Source organism: Parasteatoda tepidariorum, chromosome 3 (assembly GCF_043381705.1).
Source record: "Parasteatoda tepidariorum isolate YZ-2023 chromosome 3, CAS_Ptep_4.0, whole genome shotgun sequence".
NCBI classification, from domain to species: Eukaryota; Metazoa; Arthropoda; class Arachnida; order Araneae; family Theridiidae; genus Parasteatoda; species Parasteatoda tepidariorum.
Window position 1 is genome coordinate 6,486,714 of NC_092206.1, and position 13,197 is coordinate 6,499,910.

Here is a 13,197-nt window from a genome sequence, read left to right on the forward strand (position 1 = left end):
TGGTCCAGATCGTTCCGGATAATTGGTTCCCTACTGTACTTTATAACTCCATGTCTTTGGATGCTGTTATTTATAATTATTACAAATTCTGATATTTATTATTACAATTATTATTACAAATTCTGATTTTTTTTACTTTTTGACTAGCTTAGTTTGCAAAGATTCTATTCTAAATCTTTGTCAAAATACAAGAATTAATCTCATTTTAAAACTAGCTTATAAACTGTGTTAATTTAACTGCTTATTTTTTAAGTCAAACTATCTTATTACAAAAAAGGTTTGTTTTTTAATGATGAAATTAAGAACTTTGGTTTTGCCCCCCACCATTTTACAAGGTTGCTGCTCCAAAGGGAGAATAGGTAACTACTTGAAAATACAGGGAATTTAAAAATCACAGAGACTTTTGAGTTTTTCTTGAGAAATTGGGGAAATACAGGGAATTTTGTTTCATATTTTCGTCCTTACAAAAATGGTAACCATTTAAAGTGCAGTGTATGAAATATTTAAGGATGATATTTCGCTCATACTGAACTAGTTCATTTACTAAACATTATTTGTTTTAAGTATGCTCAGCTGTTCCTTTTTCCTTAAAGTTTTTTCAGCAATTATAACTAGTATAGTTAGCCAAATACAACACATGCAAGAGCACAGTGATTGTGTTTTCCTCATAATATATCGTGTATAATATGTACAGGGATTTTTTTTTTTCAAGATTTGAGTGGTGACCCCAATTTAGATAAAATGCATTTCTTTTGTACGAATGTCTAACCGTGTTTTAAATAGTATTATACTTATTAGCACTGACTGACTGTGTAAATTTAATGTACTTATCATACTTTCTGAACGCACCGGAGTAGGATAAGAGTGTAATGTAATGTAATCCAGCCTGTTAGTACAAATGGGGTAATCAGATTTTTAGAGAAGTTTACGGACTATAATTTGTTTTTATTTGTGAGTTTATTGAATTGCTTTTTTTATTTTTTATTGTAGGGGTGTGGCACCCTATGCACAAAGAAAGAGGCTTTGGGAGAAAGCAAGAGCAAAATCAAAAAGACAATCAGCTTCATTTTCCTCTGAAATTGTCACTGGCGCTCAGGTAATACTTTCAAGTTTTTGTAAATTTCAAATCAAGTTTTTGAAATTTTCGTTACCTTAGTGTTTCTGTGTAGAAAGATTTTGAAATTTTGCTCAAATTTATGACTGCAATATGTTGTCACAAGCAAGGGGTATTAGTACATGTTCATTAAAAATGTCACAGTATAAATGAAAAATTTTAAAAAGATAGTTTCACAAAATGTAGCAGATCGTCTGCTTATTTGTGGGATTAAGTAGTCTTGCAACTTCAGGCAAATAGCAATGAACTTCTGATTATCAGTGGATTTAAGTAACCTTGTAATCTTAATGTAAGATTTCATTGACACTGGTGCTCATGTCTGTGGTGCACCTTTTGGATCGTGGACTTTTTTTATTAATTGCCATATATGATTTACTACAATTCTCTTTTAATCTTTTCTGCCCATGCACAATATAAAAGACCTACTTTAATGACTTATATCTTGCAGAGTTTTAAACAAATTGTTCTCAGATTTTAAAGCAATAATTTTGTAATTAATTCTACATATGAAACATTGTTTAATTTCATTGAATATTTTTAATGTTATATCCAAAGAACTTAAGACAAAACAGAATAAGGAAATAATATCTCATCATCAGCTCACGTGAATATATCTGAAAAGAAAAGACTACTTTCTAATATTGTATCAATATAGTCAAAGCAAAATATATTACTACAATAATGTGAGAAACACCAAAAAAATTTGAAATGAAAGTAGAACTGTATTATATCAGGGTGCGTAGCGTTTGTAAAAAGTGCTTAAAGCTGCTTTTTTGGGGATTTCGTTTTTAAAAGCTTTTAAAGGTGCTTTTTTCAGCTGGCGTTTTTAAAAAGTGCTTTTTTTTCGAGTAATTGTTTTTCTCTTCAGTGATATCTGGTGGATCCCATGCATTTCACGAAAAAAGGGGAGTTTGCTACGTAATCATCCACGCGGACTTCATGTCGTACCCACGTTATGACTTNATAAAAGACCTACTTTAATGACTTATATCTTGCAGAGTTTTAAACGAATTGTTCTCAGATTTTAAAGCAATAATTTTGTAATTAATTCTACATATGAAACATTGTTTAATTTCATTGAATATTTTTAATGTTATATCAAAAAAATGTAAGACAAAACAGAATAAGAAACAATATCTCATCATCAGTTCAGGTGATTATATCTGAAAAGAAAAGACTACTTTCTATTATTGTATCAATATAGTCAAAGCAAAATATATTAATAAAATAGTGTGAGAAACACCAAAAAAATTTGAAATGAAAATAGAACTGTATTTTATATATATATATATATTGCTTAACATGTTTTTGTGAAAAGGACTCTAAGGTAAAGGGGGGGGGGACTATTGTGTTTTGTTTTTAGAACTGTTTATAAAAACAAATAGAATGAGATTTTTAATGTGTCATATGCTGTAGGTGGTTCTACGTAATAGTCCGATGTATCACACTGGAGCCCTTGCATTTACTAATTCTGGAAATGTTCCCAAAGTTGGTCAGCTCATGTCTGCGGCATGGAATCTCACAGATTCTTGCCGTTTCAAAATACTGCCTCCAGGCTCTCTCAGGTGACGTTTGAAAACAATTTGCTTATTTGATTGATGTGTTAAATGGATTTTTTTATTAAACTTATGGTTATTTTAGTGAAAGGAGAAGTGAGAGCAAGGATACTTCAAAAATTGAGAGTAAAGTGGACCGCCAAGAAATGCCACCTCCCCCATCTCCTGCCTCCTCAACATGCAGTGAACCTGCCTCCAGTCCACTGCCTTCCAGTAAACAATTAATTTTTTCTTTACTGTTTGTGAGACAAATTTTATTATTGAATGAAGTAAAATGTCTTGTTTGAAATACAGTCTGATCCCAATCTTTTATTAAATATATTGTCCATTATCTTTTAAAGCAGGGGTGTCAAACTCGCGGCCCGAGACGAACATTTTTACAGCCCAGTCAATATATCCAACGCAAAGTAAAAAATTAAATAGAAATGTGAGTTAGAAAGGAAACTAGCATATGAAATTATAATATACTTTATTTATAAACTATACGGATAATTTTAAATTGTACGTGCGAAAATGTAGAATTCTAATTGGCTTGCGGCACCTGCCATATATTGCCAGGTATATTGCATCGTATCAAAAATACGCAGAAAAAATTTAAAATCTTAGAACAGAATTTGAAACAAGGTTTAAAGATTTTAATTCTTCGTAAAACAAATTTTGTTTGTTTTCGTCGATTTTTCTCAATAAATATAGACTTAGTATCCAGTAGTATGCAAATGGATTTCACCCTCAAATTTTAGGGCAAAATTCATTGAAGTGGGTATGCCTGAATTTTTCAAATATTTACTGGCAAGGTTTGAAAATACTCAAAAATTCGCGTATGAAATTATTTCCATGTTTGGAAGTACTTATAAGTGCAAGCAATTATTTTCTGTTATGAATGGAAATAAATCTTCTGTCCGAAACCGTACTAATAACGCTCACATTGGGTCAATTTTGAAAGTAGTCTCGGCCAATAAAATTTCTCCCGAAATAGGAAAGATAGTAGCAGAGAAGAGATGTCAAGTATCAAACAATAATTTAACTTTATATATGTTAATTACAATGTACTATTCAAAATAAAAATATTTGTTTCTATGAACATTGATTTATTATTTTTTTTTTTTGCGGCCCACCTAAGCATTGTTTATTTGGCCCAAGTTAGCTTTTAAGTTTGACACCCCTGTTTTAAAGCAATCTAATTTACATAATTTCATGATTATTTCTTAACTTTTTTTTAACCCACATTTCTTCATTTATCTGCATTTCTTCATTTAACTAAAAAGGTTTTGTTTATGAACTGTTTTATAAATTAACCTCTTCTTGCAACAACAGAAAAAGCCAAATTTTATTCTGGATGCGTAGCGTGTTTAAAAAGTGCTTATCATTTTTAAGCCCTTAAAGGTGCTTTCTTTTATTAGGTGTTTTTAATAGTGCTTAATTTTCCTTGAGTGATAATTTTTGAAAAGTGCTAATTTCAAAAATGAGATTTTTTCTTCTATACCATGCTGGTTTTCGCCATGTATTATGCAAAAGCGTGTTTTTCACATTGTTCTTTTCAACGTTTTCCCAATTCATTCAAACACAGTGCATTTCGGCTTACTGCCATAGCGTATGAAAGTGCCAATCATTTGACATGTTTTATGAAATACTTGCAGGACCGCATGTGCATATCAACCTCGTAATTCTTAGCTGGATTAAGTGGGAATTATTCTTGCACTCTTGTGCAACTCTGCTGCATTTTGCAAGAGATTATCATTTTCAGGCTTCATTTTCCTCCCTCTAAAATCGAACCGAAAAATCTCTAACTTTTTATGGTGTCTCATGTAATTTAGAAAGAGTTTTTTTTTGTCAGAAGCTAGTTATTTTATCATAATCATGTAAAGTCTTTGAAAAATATTTTACATTTCGTTAATGTATATAATGCTTAAAAATAATTTTTAGTGCTTAAAAAGTACTTAAAAGGTGCTTATTTTCTGTTGAAAGATTTAGCTACTCACCCTGTTATAGCTTAATCTTCGTTCACCAGCAGTTATCCTTGCTTTGTATTTCTTAAACATAATGCCTTTGCATTTACAGTATCCCTTTTGCTATTTTTCCTGCTTGAGTATGTAAATAAAGCTTTACTTAAACTTATTTTTGCATCACAGTTTGTATTAACTTTTTTTTAAATTAATGTGTTTTTAGAGCGCAAACATAGATCAAGCTTGCAGAGTAGGGAAGATGGAGATCGTAAAGAAGAAGAACAGTGGACACTAAAAGATGTCATTTTTGTAGAAGATGTTAAAAATGCTCCTGTTGGGAAAGTAGTTAAAGTATGTATTTCGTATTATAAATTTTTCTTTCTTTCTTCTAGGTAATATAAATATTAGATTTCTATCTTACATAAAAAATGTTTTTTCTTCTTCATAGTTATTTTTAATTTTCAGTATTAGTTATAAATGTATGCTTAAAATGATTTGGTTTAATCTCAATCTTTAAAGGCATCATTATAGCCAATCTTTAACTCACTGATGGTTCTGTAGGTCAAAAGTCGTATTTTAACCTGCAGTCTTCCTTTTTTCCATGTTATTAGATGGGAAAAACAGTGTATTGGAGCGAAATGTTTTCCCGAATTTGCCCAATTCCTAAACCATCAGTGGGTTAGCAATTGAGAAAAATTGGGAAAACTTGATTGAAATATTATTGCTATGAGGGATTTCTTTTTTTCGAAGGGGGGGGGGGTCAAAACTGAGAAATTAAAAAAAAAAGTTTTTTTTTTCTTTCTTCCTTACAAACTTTTTTAAAATCTGTTTGATGTCAAGATTCTTACTGTTTTTCTTTTCTTTTTGTGAATGTTTATGTATATGATTTGTTGTGTGACTTGTCCTTCCCTCAATTTTTTTTCTTTTACTTCTAATTGTTAGAATTTATTTACTTCTAATTGACAGTATAAATCAGTCTCTGAATTTAAGCTTAAGGATAGGGATGATATTTTTAATTGTGCGAAGAATTGTTAGGCAGTGAACATCTCACATTAAAGTGACCTAAATGACTTTAAAAAATATATAAAATCTAGTCAAAGAAAATAATTAAATTGATGAACTGTTTGAAATTGAGGTTTATTTCTTGCAATTTTAATTTTTATAAGCGGTTTACTAGGGAATTGTAACGGACATCATTTTTGAGTGTCTGATTACGTTTGATTGTGTTGGTAAATAAATAATTGAAGACAAAAAAAACTTGATGAAATTCATAAAAAAAAAAGAACCATGACAACGAAAACTTATCCAATTTAGATGAGATCGTAGTCGAAATTCATTTAGCAACCCTTATCTGTTCAGCACAACCTGACTCTCTTTCCACCCGCTGCTCTAAAATTCCAATCTCGTTTCTTAGCCAGTCTTGTACTTCCAGCTAGAATCAAATCCTTTTGCCGACTAGCACAAACTGTTGTGGATCTTTACAGAGACCATTCACTGAATTATTTTTGCAAAGTCATAAGTTTTGTCAATCTTGAAAAAATTGTCGATGATTGAAAAGAAAAAGCAAACAAAGTTGTTAGGGTTTTTTATTGGAAATCTTTGTTGATAATTGATAATAACCATCTCCAGTGGTCAAAAATTATAAAAGTATCTAGTAAATTTTGATTTAGCAAGACAAACAGGCTATGGCAATTTTAAATGAACTCACTTTATTAAACCTGCACATTTTTTTAATTACCCTATTTGAAGAGTGTTAAGTTTTTCCCAAATAAAGCTACAGTGTAAAGTCGCGTATCCGGAATCGGTGGGACTTCCAGAAGTCCGTATAATACACCTCCAAGGTAAACAAAGCTTAAAATGACTTAATAAACGATCTGAATCTAAGAAGCAAAAAATAAATAAACACTATTTTTACGGGGAATAATGTTTTAGCATTAAAATATCTAATCAATCAAATATAAAATATTAGAAAAAAAATATTGCTGAAAATATGGAAAACGAAAAAAATTTAACAGTTACGAAAATATTAATCCGCCATTTTGAACTAGAACGATTCAAGCAGGAAGGGGAAATTCTGGAACAAAGCTTAAAATGATCTAAATCTAAGAAGCAAAAAATAAATAAACATTATTTTTAAGGGGAATAATGGTTTAGTATTAGAATATCTAATCAATAAAATATGAAATATTAGAAAAAAAATATTATTGCTTAAAATATAGAAAACTAAAAAAAATTGACATATGAAAATAATAATCCGACATTTTGAACTGGAATGATTCAAGCAAGAAAAGAAAATTCCCGTCATTCATTAAGGTGGGTAGATGGAGGAGAAAAATTCATTTCCTCCTTATTTGTGAAGGAAAATAAGTGTAAAGAGGAGATCATTTAAGTTGAGGGTGGGGAGGTAACAAATTATTGTTTTCTCTCCAATCATTGGCTATCAATCAAGCATAAAGGCGGGACACAGCTGATCGGATTCTCTTTATTTTTTCTTTTATGACTGAAGAAAGAATGTTACCCCTTTTTTCCCCCCGCCTCCTAAATATTACATGGTATGGGGAAGAACGAATGTTTTGTTTCTCAAGGACCTGTATCCTTTTTAGACCTATTCAAATTTTCCATTCTTACTCCCCCCCCCACCTTAACGCTTGCCCTGTTTACCCTTTTCCACAGTATTTCTTCTTTCAATAAAAAGGTTCCAGGAAATGCCTCTTTTACTAGCCACCTGCATGGGAAAGGAGGGGGGGGGAGGGCGGTCTTTTGAAAACAAATCTCCCTCTTTTTCCTACATTCCAAGGGAGGAGCGTCACTAACGGTCACTCAATGGTCTTGGTAGATCTTCACTTCCCCTTTCTGGTGATTTATGGGTTCGATGCATAAATCAGAGGTTCAGTGCAAGCTAGAAAAAGAGGAAATGTGTCAAAAGATTTTTATTTTTTTTTTAGGAAGGGGAAGATGGAGAGATGTTTGTTTATTTTGATTGTTAAAAAGTGTCCGGGAAAGGGACGTCCAGATATGGGACATTGCACTGTAATGTAAATCAACTCTCAGTTTAACTTAGTTTCTATTGTCACGTTAATTGATAAGTTTTGAGTTCATGATTTTGATGCCTTTTGTGCCAAAAGTGAAGTATTTTGATTAAAAAGTTGACATTTCTGTTAAAATTAAATATTTTCAAAATAATAATCAAAACTTGTATGTGCCAGGGGTTTGTTTGAAAAATGAGACTAATGTTTGTGTTCTAGTAAATTTTAAATTAGTTCTCATTAATATATCTCATGAACAATCCTAATATTAATTTTTGTTATATTAAAGGTGGATGGATCTTACGCGGCTGTCAGCTTTTCAAACAGTAGTGCTGGTTTCCAAACCCAATTCGGCTCCGCTAATGAAGATTTAAGTATATTTCTCCAAGATTGTAGGCTAATGCGTAAGGATGAGCTGTTGGTCGTGAAAAGTGGGAATACTCCAAGAGTTCCAGATTGTTTCCAGAGGACACCCCGTAAAGTTAATATTGCAGATACAAGTTCCATTCTGAGTATGGCTGTGGATGGACAAGGTATTCATTTATACCTAGCCTTATTTAACTTTCTCGATATCTGATATGTCTCTTACTTTGTTAAAGGGAAATTGCTTAAAAATACAAATACTAGCTCTAAGTCAGGATTGCCACAAGCGACTAAAATGCGACCATTTGCAACTATTTTCGGTCTGAGGCGCGACTATGGCAATTTTTTTTGCCTGAAAATTTTTTTTCAAGAAACGAAAACTATTGGGAGATTTTTCTGTGCTTCTAGCTATGTTTTTTTAAAAGCATAAATTGGGTTGACTACCTGCGGCTCCCCAGAGCTACTAAACACAATGAAATTTTTTTAATTTTTTTTTTACAAAAATAAAAAATTTTTAATTGCAAATTTGAGTCATCACTTTTAATTGCACTCAATTCGCGTTAATTCCATTGTAAGTCTATTTAGTTTCTCGATTGCCTTTTGAATGGTTGTTGCTACTAAATTCTGCATGATTTTAAAAAATTTAATTTTTAATACAATATAACGATGCATGAATTTCGAATTTGCTTAATCACTTTTCACAATGTATGTATGCATATATATAATATATAATTGCTAAAAGGAAAAATCTTTTTAAAAAATTATGTTTTTTAATAAAAAATTATTTTTCTGAATTAATTCTAGTTATTAAAAATATTTAATTTTCTAAAAATATACAAATTTTTTTGATTCAGCAATTTAGTGCTGGAACACTAATGTTTATATAAAAATTATCATATTGGCCACCAACTTTACTAAATGCATCACGGTTAAGTCATTTAATAAAATTTTAGTCATATTATTGAAAATTTTTAATTCTTATTTAAGCAACTAATTTCATAGTTTTTGGCAACTATTTTCATGCTTTAGGTTACTAAAAGCAACTATTTTGTTCATTTTTTTTCTGTAGCAACCCTGTAAGTGCATTCACTTATTTTTAAATTTTACCCTTTATATTGTTTTTGAATATGGACTTTTCTTTCTCTAGTTTGTAATTAAAAAATATTTTAATTGTAGGTATTCATGCAGTTGTTAAGAATGGTGACCGCCTGAGTTATGTTCTGTATAATATATCTTCTGGGAAAGCCATACAAGACAGTCCATTTCCAATCGATACACAATCCTTCTTAGGACAAGACACCCGATTGATTTCTTTTGGAATTAGTGGAGAGGTTTGAACATTTCTTTATTAACATTTATTTTTTTCCTCTTTCTATTTTTTTTTCTTCTTTTTTCATTACTTAATATAGTTAACGTGTTGGATTTGGTAAATTTCACCGGCAGTACCATATTGGTAAGGGAGGGACCATGTAATCAATTGTAAAGGCAGCATCAATGCACAAAGTTAGACACTTTTTGAGTAACAAGTGTTTTGTTCCATATGCGATCAAGAAGGTATTTAAAATCCACAAATTAGACCAGAGTTCTTTGTTTCAGACTAAAACCATCTACGAACTACAAAATATTCGGATCTACATGACAAAATTTGTGTAAAGTTCACAAATATGAATAACTTTTTTATTTTATTTCTGTAGTTACATTTCTGCAGGCTACAAATGGATCAAGCATAGTATTTTTTCTTACAAACATAACAACTAGTGATGTAATGAATAATGATTTAGCCGAATACCAAATATTCGACCAAACAAATTGGCTGGATAGCAAAATTTTATTTTTGCTAATCAAAACTTAGCTATATTATTGGTATTGAGTAAAGGGGGAAAAATTACAATAGTTAATCGTTAAGACTAACGTTAAAGTTGAAAAAAACTACAATAATTATTTATTAGGATTGGGAAATAGCAAAATCCTCTTAATTTAAAACAGAAATTTAATTCTAAAAATATTTTCCAAAAAAAAAAAGTATCCATAAAACGTTGAAAGAAATAGTCTATCAGAAACGCTTTTGAAAATGCTGCACTATTATAAAAACACCCATAAAAGCAAAAGATTATCGTAATTTAATATATAAAAGATATGAGTTCAGGCAGTTTAGTTTCAATCGCTGAAGAAAAAAATTTCAAAATATCATAAAAGCTAGCAATATATTGGTAGAGAACTTCAATTGCATAATCCTTAATTATTCTCTCATAATTTGTTTTAATTTTGATATTTTGAAAATTTCTTTTCAGTATTTGAAACTTCGAGGAATTCTCTAGATTTTTCTGAACTCACTTTTTATATACCTTATTTTAAATAAACTATGGAGGTGAAAAAAAAATTGAGATAGAAAGTTTCACCCATGGTTTTGCGTCCTCTTAATTCTTGAATGAAAATTTTAAAGCTAAACATTTCAGTTTTCTAATAACTATATTTTCAAGGAAAAGTGAAGAAAAAGAAAAGTATAACAGAAATAAATCATAATAAAAACGTAATAATTTTTTTTTTTTTTTAAAGAAAGGGCTAGATAGAAATCATTACTAACTCCTTTAAATATGATGCACTATTATAAATCATCAGAAAAAAAAAGATGGAAATTTTTCTTCTTCTCAATTCTTTAAACAGAAAGTGTAGAAAAAACTCCGAACTTAACTGGCCTGAATCTAATTAAAAAATATCTGCAGTACAAAACTCTGTTTATTGTTATAAAGTAGCCTAGTTTCAATTTTTTAAATTTCCTTTTCCCATTCATCTTTTAGAACATAATTTTGCAAGCCCTATGCATGTTTTAGAACTTAATAAATAATATGTAAAAACTATTTCTAATAATGTATAGTAAAAAATATGTTTTCAGATTATTCCTTATTAAATCTATTCAAATTCCAAGAAAAAAAAATTGTCAAAAAATTCTTTTCCAAAAAATACTTTGCCGAATATTTGGAAGAGCATGCAGCAAAAGGGCCGAATCCCAAATAGTGGTCAAATAATAGTTACATCCCTATTAGCAGCAAATAATTCTCTAATTGTGGATTCTTAAATTTTTTATTCCATTGTACTCCTGCAGTTCTTTCTGCCGCCCATTGTAATTTCAAATTTTAAAATATTATAGTTTTCAGCAAAAAAAAGAGAAACAAATTCCGCAAAAGCACTTGAAATTGCCATAACTTTTGAACAAAAACTCTATTTGCCTTCTTGTGGTCTGCAGAGCAGCCAGCATAGTATTTCTTACATCAAGTTTAACAGTTAATAATTCATGAAAGATTATTATTTTTTAAATTTCATTCCCTGTACATTTTTCTACAATACATCGTAATTTGGGGTTTCAAGCCCTATAATTTTTGCAGTTCAAAGCAAATGATTATGTTAAGTTGAGCAGTGTCTGCTATTAGGATTTTTTAATATAAGGAAATTGCAAATTATTATATATATAGCTAATGGAAAGCTATAATTTAGTAGTTTCATGTCACTTGAATTCACTTAGTCTTTTTTTTTAATTTTTTTTTATCTGTTTTAAACATAAAATAATAAGTTACATCCATGATCCTCATTTTTATTCTGGATAATAGCTTGAATGTCAATGAAATAAGACTTTTAATTATTTTCTTAACTCTAAGAATATATTTATTAAGTAAAATATATTTTCCTCTTAAGTCAAGGATTTAAAAAAAAAAAAAAAAAATCAGTTAATTTAAATCACTGAATATTTTAAAAAAAATCAATTGAATTAAATCACAATTAAAATCATGATTTAAATCATACCTCGGATTTAAATCAATGTAAGCGATATAGGTCTGTCAACAAGTTGTAGTTTTTCCCCCTCCACTTTTGAGTAAGAAAATGTTCTCCAAATATAGTGCCTTGGGCTATCCATATAGTAGTCTTGGTATTGACGTAATAGATGTTTCAAGTGTATGTGTATTTTTTCTCCAAAATACAGTATAAAAAAATTTTGAATTAGTTTTTAAAACACTTGTTTGAAATGATTTTGTATTATAATCAGGGTTTGTACAGGCTCATTATACTCCTTAGAAACTCCTTGGAAATAAAAAGGTCTCCAAGGATTTCTTGGAACTACTTAGGTTTCCAAATTAGTCCATAGAAACTCCTTATATTATTGTGTTGCATAGATGAATTTACTAAGTCCGCTGATGAATTTGCTGTCTAAGCAGGGAAACGAAATGATATTACTTAGCTCTCAAAATCTAATAAAACTTTAAAGGAAAAAAAATTGAATTGCAAGAGTTAGAAAAAAATAATTTTAATTTTACATGTTACAAGCAAACTTAATTAATGATTTACTGTTTTTTGTATGAAATGCCTTAGATTTTATGTATTCAAATTTTAAAATATAAGATTGATAGGTTTTTATGTTAATCTTTAACATCTGTACTATGTACTTTAACAAGATTTATTAAAATATTTGAAGCTGGAAAATGTATTTTTGTGTGAAAGTGATAACTTTATTAAGTTTGACTAAGTCAAAATTTATTTCAAAAAGGCTAGAAAAAAATATCATTTGCAAAATATTCATTTTTGCAAATTCTTTATAGAAACGGCTTTTTGATTAAAAAAAAAAACTTTCTAGTTATCTTTTACGCAAAGTTTTTAAATTTTTGACTTGGATACTCCTTGAATTTCTTCTTCTGATCTCTGTATGAACCCTGAATAATATTTTTGGTGCATTTTATTCTATAGAATGAGACAGTTGCTGTGTTACTTGATGGCAATAGTGCAATATATCCTTTGTCAAAAGATTGTACAGACAGTATAAGAGATCCTGTGTGGTTAGATCTACCCCCAGCAAGAGCTATTGGACTTGGTGTTCACTCATTAAAAGATGTTACGGCCGGACAAAAAAACCAAGTTGCCATTGTGGTTTTAGCACTAGAAGTAAGATTTCTCTTTTATAAAAAAGTTACGCTGGTTATTGAAATTTATTTTGTTGCTATTTACTATTGATTATTGTTCTTATTGTTAACCCTATTGATTTCCTCTGCAGCATCAAACTTTGCTTCCACCAATATTTAAATGTGAACAAGAAACTGTGCGACAAACTCTTTCATCTTTAGAACGAGATTCTGGTAAGTAATGATTTATTATTCAAATTTGCTTAATCACTTATTATTCAAATTTGCAGTTATTATTCAAAATCAGTT

General features: G+C 29.8%; 1 protein-coding gene across 12 annotated transcripts in view; it reads left to right on the plus strand.

Moving 5' to 3' along the window:
• LOC107456149 (E3 ubiquitin-protein ligase hyd) overlaps positions 1-13,197 on the plus strand; it is a 98,806-nt gene that overhangs the window by 25,247 nt on the left and 60,362 nt on the right. For all 12 annotated transcript variants that reach the window (XM_071178255.1, XM_071178258.1, XM_071178257.1 and 9 more), the window contains exons 11-18: positions 991-1,096; positions 2,531-2,679; positions 2,756-2,883; positions 4,837-4,964; positions 7,929-8,172; positions 9,179-9,333; positions 12,737-12,931; positions 13,041-13,122. In XM_071178255.1, coding sequence (XP_071034356.1) covers positions 991-1,096; positions 2,531-2,679; positions 2,756-2,883; positions 4,837-4,964; positions 7,929-8,172; positions 9,179-9,333; positions 12,737-12,931; positions 13,041-13,122 — 1,187 coding nt within the window. The remainder of the gene's footprint in view (positions 1-990; positions 1,097-2,530; positions 2,680-2,755; positions 2,884-4,836; positions 4,965-7,928; positions 8,173-9,178; positions 9,334-12,736; positions 12,932-13,040; positions 13,123-13,197) is intronic.